This window comes from Cricetulus griseus, chromosome 3, assembly GCF_003668045.3.
Source record: "Cricetulus griseus strain 17A/GY chromosome 3, alternate assembly CriGri-PICRH-1.0, whole genome shotgun sequence".
NCBI classification, from domain to species: domain Eukaryota; kingdom Metazoa; phylum Chordata; class Mammalia; order Rodentia; family Cricetidae; genus Cricetulus; species Cricetulus griseus.
The window spans coordinates 14,664,422-14,681,025 of NC_048596.1; the positions used below are offsets into that span (position 1 = coordinate 14,664,422).

Here is a 16,604-nt window from a genome sequence, read left to right on the forward strand (position 1 = left end):
CCTGTAAAGATGGTAGAAGAAACCCTCTTCTGTGTAATAGATAAATCAGGGTGTGGTTCTCCTGGGGAACTCAGGAGGCATGTCAATGAAGCTGCCTGTCGCCCTCACAGTTTAAGCTTCCCACCTGTGAAGTTTTAGAAGTCTAGTTGACCTTCAGCTCTGGACCAGTCACCTAATTCCTAGTCCTTTTTTCTAGAAATGGGGCCAGCTAGATGTCTGAGTGGGTAAAGGTGCTTGCTGGTAAACTTCACCTGAGCTCAGTCCCCAAAGTCCACATAGTGAGAACTGACTCATACACACACCCCATGGCACACGCAAGCCCTCCCACCCCCACCACACACACAAACTTCAAACATAAACTTTTTTTTTTTAAAGTCAAACTATCAGTAGTTTCTTTGGTGCCTGCACCCAAGGGAGCAGAAATTAGTGTTTTGGAAGCCCCCACGTGAGCACATGGTTGGAAGGGGGAGTTGTGGTCAATGGCTTTTAGGCAGGAGGAGACCCTTCAAAGGAAATTTTGGTGGTCTTCCGCTGGCAGAGTCCACGTGAGTGTCAGCAAGCTTCCCTGGGGAGACGCAGATCACACACACACTTGACTCTGCCATGTTAGGCAAGGCTGTGCTTTTTGTCATATCTTAGAGTTCACTAATTTGAGCAGCACTTAAAAGCCAGGTACCTTTTCTTGATTTATGTAAAACATTTTCTTTTCCTTTCCAAACTTTTAACTAGCACTTTTTGAAGAACTTCAGAGCTTGGATATTTTCTTGGCTGAACTCTACAAGTAAGTTTCCTAGTTCTAAACCCTACCTACATCTTCAAGAACAACATAGGAATACAATGTGTTCATTTAGAGATTTGTTCTGTGCTTTCCTTCTGTCCCCAGGCACCTTGACAGCAGTAGCAATGAGCGCCCAGACATTAGTTCCATCCAGAGACGGATTAAGGTATCCAGATGGGATTTGGGATAAAATGTGGAAAATCAGTTGTCTAAGTCATTTACATGTTTCTGATTTTATGTAGGAACTTGGATGTTGCTGGTGACCAACAGATAGTTGAATCAGCTGAGAACTTTTTTTTTTTTTCTAGAAAGTAACTCATGACATGGACATGTGCTATGGGATGATGGGAAGCCTCTTCCGCAGTGGCTCCCGGCAGACACTCTTTGCCAGTCAAGTGATGAGGTATGCTGACCTCTACGCAGCGTCTTTCATCAACCTGCTGTACTACCCGTTCAGCTACCTCTTCAGAGCCGCCCATGTCCTGGTGAGTAAAGCTGTTGGGACAGACAGCTAAGATGGACCTTGGGTCACATCTGCACCAGGTTTGTGGAATGACATGGGAGATAGTCTATGTGAAAACTGTGAATGGCTTATGTGGTTAGATAGAAAGACTTTTCTTCCTTTGAGTAGGTGGTGGCTCACACCTAGAATCTCAGCTTTTGGGGGTGGGGGAGCATGGGTAGGAGGATTGGGAGTTCAAGGCCAGCTTCAACCACATGAGACCCTATATTTAAAAAAAAAAAAGCCAGGTGTGGTGTGCACGCCTTTAGTCCCAGTACCTGGCAGGTGGAAGCAAGTGAATCTCTGAGTTAGGACTACATTGAGAGATGCCTTCGTTAGTACTAATTGAAATAAATGTTCTTATATGTGTGTCCCAATACTGTTCTGTTTCAGGACTGGTTTAGGGAGTATAAAAATAGAAAGTACGGTTTTTCTGTTTTACTGGTTTTCATCTGTAGGAAAGGATGCGGGCAGCTTCTGTCCCTGCTGGCAGATTTCACTCATACAGACACTGTAGATAAGACATGTTAGGGTTCAGATCTGGGTGGTACTTATCTTTGTGCTGCCTGTAGCCTGAGCCTTTGCTTTGTTCTAGATGCCTCATGAATCAACAGTGGAGCACACACACGTGGATATCAACGAGATGGAATCCCCTCTCGCCACCCGGAACCGCACATCTGTGGATTTCAAAGACACCGACTACAAGCGGCACCAGCTCACAAGGTCCGTTAGTGAGATTAAGCCGCCCAACCTCTTCCCGCTGGCTCCCCAGGAGATTACACACTGCCATGATGAAGACGACGATGAAGAGGAGGAAGAGGAAGAATAAGGAGGCAAACTAAAACCCTGAGCACCCATCAGCAAGTCTGGCAGGACTCACGGGGCAAGGGTGGCCTTGTTTCGATTCTGTTAGGGAGGGTGGGTGGCCCTCATCAGAAGTACATTTGGAAAGTTTCAGAAGGCTTTAAATAATTCTAATCATAGCTCCTCACTTCAGTTTTGTGTATCTGTATTCTCTGCAGATAGTTCGAAACTGTAGGAAGATGAGGTAAAGTCGGGTGGGACTGCGTGCAGATGGCACCCTGTGGTTGTGATGGTGTCTCCTTGTCTGTCTCCATCATCGGGGTGCCATCTGCACACACTGCGGGTGGGGGAGGGCTGCAGAGCAGAGCCGAGAGCCTGGTGGGAAGAGGTGAGCCACACCACCGAGTTACTGCAGACTGTGCTGTTGCTGCCCCCCCCCCCCATCCAGTGCATCACCCCGTATTTGCACATCCGTGGGGAAATGCACTGGCTTCAGTGTCAGGTGCAGTCAGTCCTCTGGCAGGTCAGGTTCCTTAGCTTTTGGGTTTCCCTGGTGGCCCTGGCAAGGCTGCTGCTGTGTTGGTTCCTTCCTGGGTTTCCTTGCTGGAGTGATTTTAGACTAGACCACAGGGGTTTGAATTTGAGGCACAAGTCCTCATCCTTGCTACATTTTAAAAAATTGGTAGCACAAATGCTTTTTTGTTAAATAAAAACAATCCTTTTGGGGAATGTCGCTGAAGATGCAGAGGCACAAGTTCCCAGAGAACAGCAGCTGTTGCTTACAGCCGGAGCTGCTGTCATCGTGAGGACTGCAGGGGGACCCTGCTCCTACGCACACAGATGGGAGGGGGCTCTGTAGCAAAAGGCACAGTGAGAATCGGTTCACTTGAGAGTGCTGCGGGAAATTACTCCCTGCTCTGAATAAAGCAAGAGCCTGTGAAGATGAAGTCATGTGACTGCCCTGCCAGTGCAGGGAGTTGCCCAACACTTGGAACACTTTTCTAGATTCTTGCTTTAGCTTTCATTTGTTTTCTTCCATTCTTGGCCCTGGTCACTAGGGTACTGGCTGCTCTAGAGCTTAGTAAAGTGTATGTCTAATGCTGACACCACTCTTGTGTAAAACAGCTGTCAACTGTCACAGCCGTTGGTCTGCAGATGGCTTTAGGCTTGGCATGCTCTCAAAGGAAATCACATTTTCAAGATTGCTAACTATATCTGTATCACTTTTAGTTCAAGAACATGCTCTTATGTACAGTGTTTCATAGGTATAAAGATTTTTTTCATCAAGGTTTTGACTTTTTTTTTTTTTTAAAGACAAAGTTTATCTGTGTAGCCCTGGCTGTCCTGGAACTCCTTGACTTCACAGAGATGTGCCTGCCTCTGCCTCTGCCTCCTGCGCTCTGGGATTAAAGGTGTGCTCTAACATGGCTGGCTTGTTTTATAGTAATCATTTGATAGGTATGGAGCACAGCTCAGCAACTTAGCCAAGGCTGCATAACTTCACTAGCTGTGGCTTTAGAGTAAGTCATCCCAAGGACCATGATTCTGACTGGTGTCTCTGGAATATATACATGGACGATTAGATCTCTGTCTTTAAAATGTAGAGACTGCCATAGCCACATAGTTGCTGACTGTTCTCCTTCAGGTTGATGCTGACGGTGCTGTCTTCTCAGGCCCTCGTCATGGCATGGCGCAGCTCCAGACAGTCACCTCGCTGGTCACAGTGCGTTCCTTTGTTTCCCGTTAGAGCAACACCACTCTGCTTTGCTTTCTGTTTTTGTGTTGTATCTATACAACAGTTTGCTCCAGATGACTGCATGGAGAGCACACAGTGGGGAAAATTCTGTGTGAGTCACATTTCGGGATGCTAACGAGCAAGCAGGGGCTCCGGGAGGGAGCAGCAGATGTCCCCTGCTCAGTATGTGCTGGCAGTGTGTGCAGCAGGTTAATTCTCTTGTCAGTACTTAAACTGCTCCACTGTTTTTGTTTTGTGGATTTTGGAGACGGGGGTTTCTCTGTGTGACATTCCTAGCTGTCCTGGAACTCGCTTTGTAGACCAGGCTGGCCTTGAACTCACAGAGATCCCCCTGCCTCTGCCTCCCATGTGCTGGGATTAAAGGCGTGTGCCACCATGCCTGACTCCATTGTTTTCTTAAACCTGAATGATTCAGACGACAAAAATGGCAGACTTTCTATCACTCTTGAGACCCTTTTCTAGGGATTCTGAGAACACTTGTTTTCAGGAGTTAGAACATCAGAATTCAAAAATCCTTTCTTCAGTGGAGACTGAACTCCAAGCCTGGAGTGTGTGACACTAGGGACCCCAGTGTTTGTCATGCAGGGTCCCACCCTCAAGCTACTCCAACATGCTTTTTAAATTTTGTTTTAAAAAGAATAACTCAGCTACAAAGCCCTGAGTCACATTGTTTTTAGAAAGCCACTTAAAAAAACTATATGTAGTTAGATCTCAGATTTAAAAGCTTGTCCATGTTTAGATATTTCTAAATCGGACTTATTTGTTTAACAACTTTAAAGTCCTGCAATTTTTCCAAGGCTTCTTGGGCATTTTAAAATACTCTGCTTGTTCACCACGAATAGCCTGAGATAAACAAGTGCATTAAGTCTGTATTAGGACAGGAACTTTGTTCACATTCCATGTTATGGAAACTATGTAACCTCTCTCTGATGGTGGGAAAATGACATGCCGAAGTCATTGCCACACCGTAAGCAGCCCCATTCCGCACACGGCTTGAGACTTAAGGCTTCAGTACTTAGTTTCTCATGGCATTCCTTCTTGTTACTGGGAAATTAGCTTCTCTTACAGCTTTTCCTCCGAGGGAACAATTTCTAACCATACATTTGGGGATACCTGGAACTAAAATCTTCACCAAAGATGCAACAAAAGCGTACACTGCTAATGACATGTATAGATGCTGTACACATGCTCAACAGCCAAAAATCAGCATGGAAACCGCAGAGCCACGCTGCCTGCACCCAGGTCCACTAACAGTAAAACAGAGCTTCACCATCGCACTGCTGTCCAGAAATAGCAGAAAGCAGATCATTTAGAAAGAATACTCGTTTACAAAATTCATGGCTTTTTCCTCATCGCTTGCCCGCTTCTCAACATACGGCAACAACAGTGTGATGAAGCTGTCTGAGAAAAATAACTGTAATTCCAAGAAATAAAATGTCGCCACATGCCACACCAGCGTGTTGGTCACCAAATAGACCATGTATATCATGGTGGCCCCTAAGGTTCTATGGCCTGCTCCTGTAACCGCCTGGCTTGTGAAAGTACAGTGCAGTGCTGATCCCATGAGGTTGCCTAATGGCACAGTTGTCACACACATTCCCATGGAAGCGATGCATGCATGAGTGCTCACAGTCCCAAGTCACTCTTAGAGCCACACTTAAAACTATACCTACCTCAACTCTGAGCACTGCCGCAGACACACATACTTGTACGCCATGTGTCTACGTATTTCCCAACTTGCAACTCCAGTTTTCAGCCTGGCCACTTGCTGTTTCTTCACAGGGGTACGTAAGGCTCCCAAACTCCATCTGTTGCTAGAGCAAGAGCAGGGAGCTCTTTTACACCCGACTCTTCCCAGGGGTCTGTAGAGGAGACCTGGAAGATGGGGGTGAAGCAGCAACATGGAGACAGCAACAGTCCTGAAAGTCTCAAGTTCCTGAGCGTTTGCCAGGCACTGAATGTTGAGAGGTCCGTTAGTAGCGTCACCCATGGACTTGTGGGCCTGGGATTTACGTATGTGACAGCCAAGTGTAACGTAGAGAGAAACAGGCTCAGTCTCAGGACACCTGCCTGGTATTTCCTGCGGTTTCAGCACCTGACAGCTACTAACATCATCAGGAAGTGTTTCACCACAGCCCAGCATTTATTCCCTCTCAGAAACCTGCCTATTGTCAGGTCAGCTGCCAGGACAAGTACATGCTGAAGTTACGATAAGGACCACATAACCATTCCTTTAACCTGGGACTGCCTGCTCTGACAGAGCCTTGGTGCCACTGCCAAGCAAGACCTCGCCTTTCCATCTACCTAGCTGCTAAGTCACTAGGGCTGCTAGTGTCCATGGCAAGTTGAGTGGCTCCTTCTACCTTTTTCTAGTGCATGGCTGATGGGGGCAGACCTCACTCCTTGAAAGGAGAACACTCTAGAACCCGCTGTACACCAGGCTGTAACCTGGAGGCAGTCAACTTGTATTTCTGTGAACACAAGACTTTGCAGTGTCTGTCCAAAGGAGGCGCCCTGGAGTGATCCAGTCTGATCTTTTCCTACCAGTAAAGCCAGGTAGTTGGGCAGGGGACCAAGGCTGAACAAAACAAAATGGTTGGTGTTACACAGAGGAAAGAGGGAACACACATCTGCTAGAAGGGTGAACAGAAAATCATTTATCTAAATAGAATAATAGAAATAAACAAAACTTTTTAAAAACAATCACAAGATTTACAAATAAATTGGTACAAAATAAATAGGTATTGTAAATCTACAACATTTGAATTATAAATGCGTCCATCATGACAGTCGGCTTGTGGAGCCTGTGCACGTGACCTGTGCCTGTGTAGCTTCCCATTGATGGCACTGCTCAAATGCATGAAATGTACACCATGATACAGTGGGCACCGCTAAGGAGAATGGGGATAACCAGACAAAGCAGGGCTTGCTTTAGACCCAAGGCAGCGTCAGTACCTGGGCCATGACACCAGGAAGAGGCATGTTCAGAGCCTTGATGGGCAGGCAGCTTCCAGGACACAGACAGGTTCAGCAAGCCAAGGTGAGAAGTAGAGGCTGTCATTTTGGGCTATCATTGGACCAGGAAACTGATCTGGTTTGGGTAGTGATGAGGAAGGAGCCACATGCTACCACCACACAGGAAAGAAACCACTTCTGCAGTAACTCATGGAGACTTGAGATGGTCTGCCTCCACCTACCTCCCAAATACTGGCCACCACGAATGGGTGGCAGTGGGGCCGTGAAAGACGCTGAGGGAAGAGCAGCAGCAATACAGGTTTTTGTTTTGTTTTTTCCTTTAGAAAAGAATACCACCACCCTCTCGCCCAGTAAGGGAGAACAGAACCCTGGGCTCCATGGATGAGGAGCTTTATACTAACAGTAGACATATGTACATAATAAATAATATAAAATAAAGCATATACATTTGTGGATTTAAAGGACTGTAAAAACAAGAAAAGTCAATGGATTGATAGACTCTTCACAGTAGACCAGACATGGGTGTTCAGAAGCTAGGTGGGGGCTGTCTAGGGAATGTGTCCAAGGAATCGTTCTTTGCCACTTCCCTCTGTTTATATGTAAGAAACCCGAGTCTCCAAGAAGAGCAGGCACTCAGGTCTGTTAGGCCCCTTTGATAGCTCTCTTTAGAGTGATTCTAGAAGAATCCAGCCCCCTTAAGTAAATCCGTGTGGATCAGATGTGAGCACTCAGGTGTCTTCCAAGTGAGGCCAGACAGTATCCAGAGTAACCTCATCTGAAGTCACTGCTGACTGTCTCTCCTATGTGTCACAGCTGTGTACCTACAAACACCTAGAACCTGACCCTTCCTGCCATTTTGATATTGCTTCAAGTACTGCCTGGAACTCCCCATCAAAAGGTATTTAAAACAATCGCAGTTGAGATGTCTCAAGGTCTCTGGTATAAAAAGGTTGCCCGTTTAGGTCACAGGAAACTAAGAAACAAAGGCCCTCAGCTGCTGTGAAGGACTGCTCCCTCTGACTGACTGGACTCCCCAGAAAGAAAACCAGTAAATTATCATTGATTCCGGGAGGAGTGTGCACAAGTCTTGGAGAAAGGTCTGCTCAGCCCAGGCTCCAGACCAGCCTTGGAACGCTACCCATCCCTCGAGTAGAAGACGTGAACCTCAATGAGTTCATCCTTCCCATCAGCCACTCAGACACAAAAGCAAATGGCCCTGAGGTATAAAAATCCACTGAGTAGGTTGCTCATTGATAAATTTGTTTGGGAAACCCCCCAAGCCCCCCAGTCACTTACTTCCCTATTCACCTCAGCTCCTTGGATTCTGGGCTAGCCTACAGCTTACCCAGTTGTCCTTGTTTCACAGAGGCACAAGCCTAGGCCCAGAATGGAAGTGAACAGCCCAGGAAAGCCCAGTCTCAGTAAGAAAGGGCACAGTGGTACCTGAAGCCTAAAACAGCCCCTCATAGGAAAAACACTTCTTGGGTCAGAGCAGGGAGGGGGGAGGTGTGCCAAGCCACCAGGGAGCTTAGGCTACAAGGCATGCTCTAAGAAGTCTGCCCTCTGAGGCCTGCTCTTCAGTCCAGGAACAAGGTGTGGACGTTGCACCAGTTAACCTGCCTGGCTTCACCCCTGGGAGACCTCATCCCCTGGGTCCAGGCACAGGGACTGTGTGGCACAGATCCCTGGCAGCATTCAGAGAACAGAGGTCCCTGCATGTGTTTTAATTAGCTAGGACACAGGCTCACTCACTCAGCACCTACTTGGTTTGCTTCTTAACCCAAATAGCATGAGGTCCCTGCCGAAAGCCCCGATGCTCCATTCCTTAAGGGAAATGCATTTGGACCTGGGCTGTTTTCCTAGACTTGGAAAACCTAGTCCTTCAGCTGTACGGAGCTGGGGGTGCAAGGCTACTTCACAGTTCGTGTTCCATGTCAGTGTGAAGTTCTGCACTGAACACCTACACACGTTTCTTGGAATAACATGAGAAAGTGGTGTGTGGCTCAGCTCCCTTCACGTGAGGGCAACCAGGCCCACAGAGAGTACGGAAGGAAGAGGAGGCACCTTCAGATTAAGAACCAAAGTTTAATCCACTTGACTAGCACCCAATGCTCATGCATACATTTTAGGGTTCTGTTTTCCCAAGGTTTTAATTGTTAAGAGTTTGGACTTGCCCAGTGGACAAAGGGCAGTGGGGCGAAGGACGCTCATTCACCATGAATGTCCTGGCCACATCTGCACCCAAGGCTGCCCTGGCCTCTGGCTGGCAGCAGTGGCTTCAGATGCCACGGTAGGGCAGGGGGTAGGCCCATAGCACCCCCAGTCTGGCCAGCCTGCCTGCCCTCCCCCTCCTACCTCCCTGTTCACACAAGCTGCATCTGGGAGGACTACAGGCCAGAGCACAAGGGAGGGGCCACTGTGCCTGGCCGTCACGGACTTGCTAGTCTTTCTTGGCTGGGAAGCCCATGGGGTCAGGCCACAGATGGTATGTGCCCTTCCTGGACAAGACAGTTACGCTGCCCCAGAGGAGAAGTGTCTCTCCTTCAGCTCCTAAGGAGTCTGAAGAATTGGTCACTCAGATGCAAACCCTGTTTGAAGGTTGAGACCTCTCCACAGAGCAGCCAGTTCACCTTTGTGCACTTGGGAACTGGGGAGGAACGATTCTGAATTCCTGTTGGAAGAATGGAGTGACTACTCAACGGTAATTAGATGGTTAGTGGGAATGAACACAAAGCTGGCGGGCAGGCTACAGTCTCAGTCTTCCCAGCGGCTTTGTGAGAGAACACTACACCTAACAGCCACACCAGGCATCGCTAGGATCCACCAACAGTGAAGCTCTGAAAAGGGACTCCGCGTGCTTCTGTCCCACAGGCCCCTTCCAGCAGTAAGAATGCCTGAGGCAGGTACGCACAGTGCCCAAGAGGCTGACAGAGGGGAGCACGTGCCACCCAGAGCCTTGGCTGGGCTCCTGGCTCCCTCCAGGCCTCAGGGAGGGGCCCAGGTGGAGGCTTACTGGTGTAGAGAGAGACCCCCAGCCTTGGCCAGAGTTTGCATCTGCACACATTATGCTCCTTAGTAAATGGATTTTTTAAAAACCTGGACGTGTTTGAAAAGAGGGTTACTCACAGTGTGGGGCTCCATATGGTAGGACCTGCATCCCAAGGTGACAGGCCAGGCGCCAGCAGCAGGTCACTCAGCAACCCGAGAGTAAGGCCACTGCCAGTGACCCTCCACAAGTGAGGCCACCCCTTCTCTGTCAGACGTGGTCCCTCCTGAGAACTCTCCAGGACCACCACCCAGGGTTAACACTGTCCATGGACATGGCACCAGAGGCCCAAACCCAGGTGTAGCAATCATAGGACACTTGCCAAGCATGCCCAAGGCTGTGGGTTCCACTCCCAGCATGCATGCGTACACACACACACACACACACACACACATACACACACACACACACACATTTCCAGAGTCACCAACTATTAACCAGGAGACCAACCTAACATGTCACCCTCCCAGAGCCCAACCTGGGGTTGGTGGACCTCCTACCTGAGGGAGGAGGCTGATGTTGAGCCTTAGGGCAGGAAGCCAGGCACAGGAGACCCTGTCTTCTCCAGCAGTGACCTGGGTGCTGAGAATCCTATCAAACACTATGGTCAGCAGTTCATTTCAGTGTATGAGTATCGCCAGCAAACGCAAGGAACCACTTACACAAAGAAGCTAGTTACGGATTCAGTCACCCAAACAGTACTTGCTGGCGTGAACTTCACAACACATGGTAAATTTGGTATTAAAATAGGACAAGAGACACACACATGAAACGGTCACAACACACATTTGGTTTCTGAATCCGTTTGGGGTGAACCTGACTGGCTGTATGGGCACCTCTCTGGCACTGGCCACAGCTGAAGCAAGAGACACCTTGAGCAGGGGCACTGCCACTTCTGGGCCCCACAGCCCATGGACAAGATGGGAGAGGGCACTTGGCTGTATGGAAGAAGGGGCAGGACAGGCAGTCCCTTGTCCTTCCATTAAAAACATGGGTCTAGACCTGCCCAAGTACATAGCCCATCCCACCCCACCCCTGCCTCATTCTGGTAATTGACAAATCCCAGTGGGAAGGAGGCACTCACGTAGCTGCCACAACACATGTTCATTAAGACGCCCCACGGAAGGTTTCCATTTGGCACCTGGAGCAGCAGCTTGGGTTAACGAGAGTGAGGGACGAGAAGGTTTGGGGGGGGGGCTCAGCTGATTCCCCAGATCACCCCAGGTTACAGGAATGTGGATGAAGTCAACTTGTCTCTTGCCAATGATAAACCATGGGTTTAAAATTCATTAACATTCATTTTGGTGATAAAAATTCCTTAGGGTGGGAGCAAAATCACATTCCCAAGCAAACGTTAACCCTTCCTGAGGGAAAGGGACACAGTTAAACATATTTTCAAAACAACGCTATGTGCAGAGGGGCATCTGCAGTGTCTGCCCACACCCACAGCGACAACAGACTTGGCACATTCCTCAGTGACGTGGTTTTCTTCATTCATCCGTCAAGTTCAACGGCGACACCCACCGGCACACAGAGGAAAGGTATCCTTCCTGGGGACGGCCAAGGAAGGCCACTCAAGGGGCAAGTCCAGCCTGTTAGGGTCACATCATGGGATCACAGCAGAGTTAGCTCAGACAGACCAACTTAAAACTCTGCAAAAGACACTTAAAAACAAAAACATGATCTCTTGAAAAAAATAAATGAAACAATTTTTAAATTCATGCAAATTGAGGGAGGAAAGAAATGATAAAAGGTACTGAAAAAATAAACATGATTCTATTTGGGCGGAAGAAGTTTGTCTCCGAATTCTTGAAAGCCATGCCCCAGCTGTCGATGTCACGTGTCTAGCTTCCATCCCTCCCCATGCCGTCCTCCGCAGCCTCCAGGGAAAGGGGCAAAGTCTTTGGTCTCAATGCTGTATGTCGCAGCATGGCAGACAAGCTCACACTAGTGGAAGTCATGGTCAGACAGGCCAGGAGGCCGATTAAGGAGGGCTTGAAGGGCCCTAGATGGCGCCTTCACTGTGCAGGCTGTGGTTGGCCTTGTTGTGCGACACACAGTTCTGTTCATTGAGCAAGTTGGCCGTCTCGTCCGGCAAACCATCATGCAGCTCCGTAAGAGTCAATTCAATTTTAGTGTTTTCACTGTCTGAAGACTGGGGGGTTTTGTCCATCCGGGATGCCATCAAGGCATTTTGGTATTGCTGTCTGGAGATCTGGGGCCAAGAGGACACAGAAAACAAACTGAGACAACACTTCATTTTAGGTTCGCTTACATTGCATCAGACAATGAACACCCCAAAAGGCCCAGCACTCTAGGAGAAAATCATCCTTGAGTAGAAACGGGCAACTCTGAGGTTCAAGTTGATTCCAGCAATCAAGTCAGTTCTCACCACTGGAACCATTGCTACATCTTGCCTCTGAGGCTTAGAGACAAAAAAAAAGTGGAAATCAGCTTCCATCAGCTAATGTGGCTTTGGTCTCCAGAAGATGTCTACTTCAGACTAGGAGAAGAACCTGTCCCAAGGGCAGAAGGCAACCTCCTAGTGCCTCCTAGGCCAACCAGAGTCACTAGCTACGGGCCCCAGAAAACCCTGAGAATGGGTTTCCCTCATCTCCAGTTCCTGTCCCCTGCCAAGACCATGTTCGCTTTGGCTGCTCATGGCATGGAACTGAGATCAATGTGTTTTCTGTGTTCTGGGCCCAGAAGAGGGAGGTGGGTGCTCTGACACAAAGGGTCAGGGGAGTGGGCGACACCTGCTGGGTCCAGCCAGCCAGCCCTCCCCCACTCACCTTGACGAACTGTAGGTCAGAGAGGGCTCTGACTGAGTAGTCGGGGATGTAGACCTGCAGGAATGAAGAATTGAGCTGGTTGTTGCTGCTCCCCAAGGTTGGTGTCATGGCATCAATCCGGTCGCTTCGACTGAGAGAGTCTGAGTGGTTCAGGCCACAGGGGCGAGGAGGTGACTTATTTTCACCTAGAAAAGGCAGCAGACACACTTAAAGCACTGTGGATACAGCCAGTGGGGAGCATTTACTCCAAAAGACAACCACACAAGCGCACGCCACATCTCTCGGCATTCTATGTGTCTCACTGTGGCAGACCCAGTCTGGGTAGAAAGATGAAGGCTCAGCATCTGGGAACCCTCCTGGGGGGAGGGAGGCTTCACACGAAGGGTGGGGGATGACAAGGCCCAGGACACAGGAGCTTCCCGAGACTAGTAAGGACCAAAAACATGCCTCTTCATTAATTTTCTAGAAGCCAAAATTAATTGTCAAAATCCCTCTCTTTGAATCTTTTACATCTTATCCACCAGCCAACCCCACAATGCCTTGGGAATTCAACATGGCAAACCAGTAAAAGCCTGCCTGCAGTGTCTTGGGGCTGAGGGTTCCTGCAGTGAGCTCCTTGGAGCAAGTGTTCAGATAAGCAGGGTGGGAAGGGCAGGAGGACCTAAGTGGTGTTGTCAGAGAACATTGCTCATACCTTTTTTTCCCCCCTTTTGATGTGTACGGTTATTTTGCCTGCATGTCTTCATACTACATGCAGTCCCCTGGAGGCCACAAGAGGGGGTTGGATCCCCCAGAACTGGAACAATTTTTAGTTGCTATATAGTTGCTATATAGTGCAAAGAAGTGAACCCGGGTCCTCTGGAAAAGCAACAAGTGCTCTGAACCACAGAGCCATCTCTCCCCCATTCCCTGTGGCTTTAGAGATGAATTGTATTTAAAAATAAAACCAGCTGGGTGTGGTGGTACATGCCTTTAACCCCAGCACTCAGGACAGCCATGGGTGAATTTCTGAGTTTGAGGCCACCCTAGTCCCCATAGAAGTTCCAGGACAGCCAGGGTTACAAAGAAACTGTCTCAAAAAACCAAATAAACAAACCTTAATTCCCATGCCAAGGAGGCTGCTTCCTCTCCACTGTTGTAACCAACTCTACTGCACAGATACAGCTGGCTGCCCACATTAAATGGGCTCTGAATTGCAGAATGCCACAGGAGTAGAGGGAACCCACTCACCCATCCTCCAATGCCCAACAGATGCTCCAAAAGAAGAGCCAGCCTGTGGCTGGTCCTGCCCCTCAACTATGGAAAAATCTCACCATGGCCACAGTCTACCTCCTACCTCAAGTGACAGGCTTATGCAGTGCCCTGAAGAACCTGAAACACTATATTCCCCTGAATCTTTTCCACTTCACAGTGGTAGCAAACCCTTAGCCCATCCTCACCACCAACTCCATTTGGTAAACATCCCCTCAGGACAGAAAACGTCAGTACACCAGGCCTTTTAGGCCACAGGCTCTGTATCCAAATGGGCTTCCCACAGCTTCATCTCATCAGTGCCTCCTGCTGCCCTCGCTACCTCCTGAGAGATCGGGTGTTAATAACCAGTGCTTTAGACTTAGCAGAGGCGAACTTTGAACAGGTAACCAACTCTGAGAAGCTTTAGAACCCTTATCTGTAAAATGTGCAGTGCTACCCAGCTTGTGCAGTCTGAGGTTCAAAGGAAGATATGAAGTGCTGAGCACAGCTTGACACTCAGTGAGCGCCAGAGGAGCACCAGACAAATGTGCCACGTTGACAGGTTCTGTTCTTTCCTGTTAGCTTCTCCCAGACCCTGCCACCATGCTCCTTCCTGCCTCAGGATCTATCCTTTCCACACAACGATGACATCACCTGTGATGACGGATCTTTAAGTTCTTTTGAACAGGGAATTCTGCCGCTGTACCTCCGGATTTCAGCCACAAATCACATGTGCCCACACATAGTTTTGGAACAGTGTATACTGTGGTTTCAAGGTATTAAAGGCAAGGTTTCTAGCAGGCTCGCTGCTTCCTGGCCAGACCTCCAGGTGGAAGGCAGGGCCTGGATTCTTCTGGACCCCCTGTTAGGAAGCACTGCTTTCTGGGTGGTAGGTAGGTGTGTGTGTGTGTGTGTGTGTGTGTGTGTGTGTGTGTGTGTGTGTGTATGCACGTACGTGTGTTGGATCCCTTGCTTTGCCTGTCATCAGGGCTACAGTCTGGAGAAGCCACCCATTTCCTTGTACCCCTTCTACAGAGCCATAGGCCTGATGTGATTGTCTGGGAGCATACCTCATGGCTTTAACCCACTGCTCAGCATCTCACAGACAATATTAAAATCTTAACAACAGCAATAATCTCACACCACATGGCCAGCAACACTGGCTAAAGCCTCCTTGACACGAAGGCAGCAGGCCTCAAGAAACTAAGAAACTGTACCTGCCTACATTGCCAATAGAAACCTTTGCTCACAACAAGTAGCCAGGAAAGTTTAATTATTTTTGGAGTTATTATAAAATGATTGTAAAGAAAGTTGGACTTGGGTGACACTCCCAGCAGGGTGGAGGCGTCGGGAGAGATGTGACTGATTTCTGTGGTTGTTTGTGACTCTTTGACGGAGCTGGGTGTTTTCTCAAGAAGCTGCTGGAAGTTTGTCCTCTAGGCAGCACTCCGATGCAAGCAAGGTCTGAGGATCCTCGAACTAGTCCAAGATCTGAGTGCGATGACCATCTGAAGGACATGCAGTGTTCAGTCATAAGTGGGACCAAAACACAGAGGCAGGAGCCTTACTCACTCAGTGGGTGTGTGTCTGCCTCTGCGATTCATTTCATTTTGGTCCTGTCCTCTTGCTAAATAAAAGCACTGGCTCTCCTGTTGGGCCTGATAGGGATGTCAATGGGTTCAACTCAATTCACAGCTGCTTTGAATTCTAAGAATGTCACCAACCTTCTCTAAGTGCTGTCCACACTGAACCTTGGGAATAGCCTGATGCCTGCTAGAGCCGCATGCTGTATAGACCGTCTGCACACTGACTGTTGCTACTCATGTACTGTGGGTTTCCCAGAGAGTAGGACAGTCAGTGGCCAGATGAAACCCTGAGATTTCTTGTGAGTGAGCCTGACCCAGCAGCCCTGGCCCACTGCTGCCTAGATGACAGCATCAGCACGACAGATGTCACCCATCAGAGTGACATGTGTGACATGTGACACGGGTTCTGTCAGGATGCCCTCTGCTCACATCCCTGTGGAATGAAACTGGATAGAACTTGCTGAACTTTACGCTCATCACTGCAGAACCAGAATTATTTTTTCTTTTTCTTTTTCAAGACAGGGTTTCTCTGTGTAGCCCTGGCTGTCCTAGAACTCACTTTGTAGACCAGGCTGGCCTCAAACTCAGAGATCCACCTGCCTCTGGCTCCTAAGTGCTGGGATTAAAGACATGCACCACCACCACCCAGCTCAGAAACAGAATTTTCATATGCCATCTTTGAAATAAGCTGAAGCCAGGGATGACCTTTTCAGGAAGGCTGTACAAGTCTCCGAGCCAGGAAAACCTGTGACCATCTTTGCTTGCTTCTTTCTTCCACCCAGAAGACACGTGTTTGAATTTAAACAAAAATCAAAAAACCCTTTTATTTGGGGGAGGGGTGTCAGAGGACGAGTTGTTAGGAACAGTTTGCTCCTTTCACGTGTGGGTCTCAGCTATCAGGCTCAGCATCAGGGGCCTTTACTCATTGAGCCATCTCTCGGGTCCTAAATTTTAGAGACAGTGATTGCTGGAGTGCCATGGTCAGGAAGGCAACTTTGTTCCTACCAGCTTTGTCAAGCAGCAGGAATGACAGCAAAGCTGACTAAGAAAACGAAAGAAAAAATGCAAAAAGCAAAGTCATATAAGAGGTGGTGGCTGCTTTTCTGATGCTGACACTGGGGACTGTGCCTT

The 16,604-nt window shown here is 48.6% G+C and overlaps 2 protein-coding genes across 5 annotated transcripts in view; one reads left to right on the top strand and one right to left on the bottom strand.

The window, feature by feature from the left end:
• The window catches only part of Nt5c2 (5'-nucleotidase, cytosolic II), a 79,335-nt gene extending 75,964 nt beyond the window's left edge, over positions 1–3,371 (top strand). For 2 of the 3 annotated variants that reach the window (XM_035441785.1, XM_027407104.2), the window contains 4 exons: positions 730–781; positions 884–944; positions 1,087–1,263; positions 1,876–3,371. In XM_035441785.1, the coding sequence (XP_035297676.1) occupies positions 730–781; positions 884–944; positions 1,087–1,263; positions 1,876–2,109 (524 nt within the window). In that variant the 3' untranslated portion in view covers positions 2,110–3,371. The remainder of the gene's footprint in view (positions 1–729; positions 782–883; positions 945–1,086; positions 1,264–1,875) is intronic. The other variant, XM_027407103.2, reaches the window with a different exon arrangement.
• Positions 3,372–6,474: 3,103 nt separating this feature from the next.
• LOC100765482 (metal transporter CNNM2) overlaps positions 6,475–16,604 on the bottom strand; it is a 135,645-nt gene continuing 125,515 nt past the window's right edge. For both annotated transcript variants that reach the window (XM_027407100.2, XM_027407099.2), the window contains 2 exons: positions 12,655–12,839; positions 6,475–12,077 (listed from right to left, as the gene is read on the bottom strand). In XM_027407100.2, the coding sequence (XP_027262901.1) occupies positions 11,868–12,077; positions 12,655–12,839 (395 nt within the window). In that variant the 3' untranslated portion in view covers positions 6,475–11,867. The remainder of the gene's footprint in view (positions 12,078–12,654; positions 12,840–16,604) is intronic.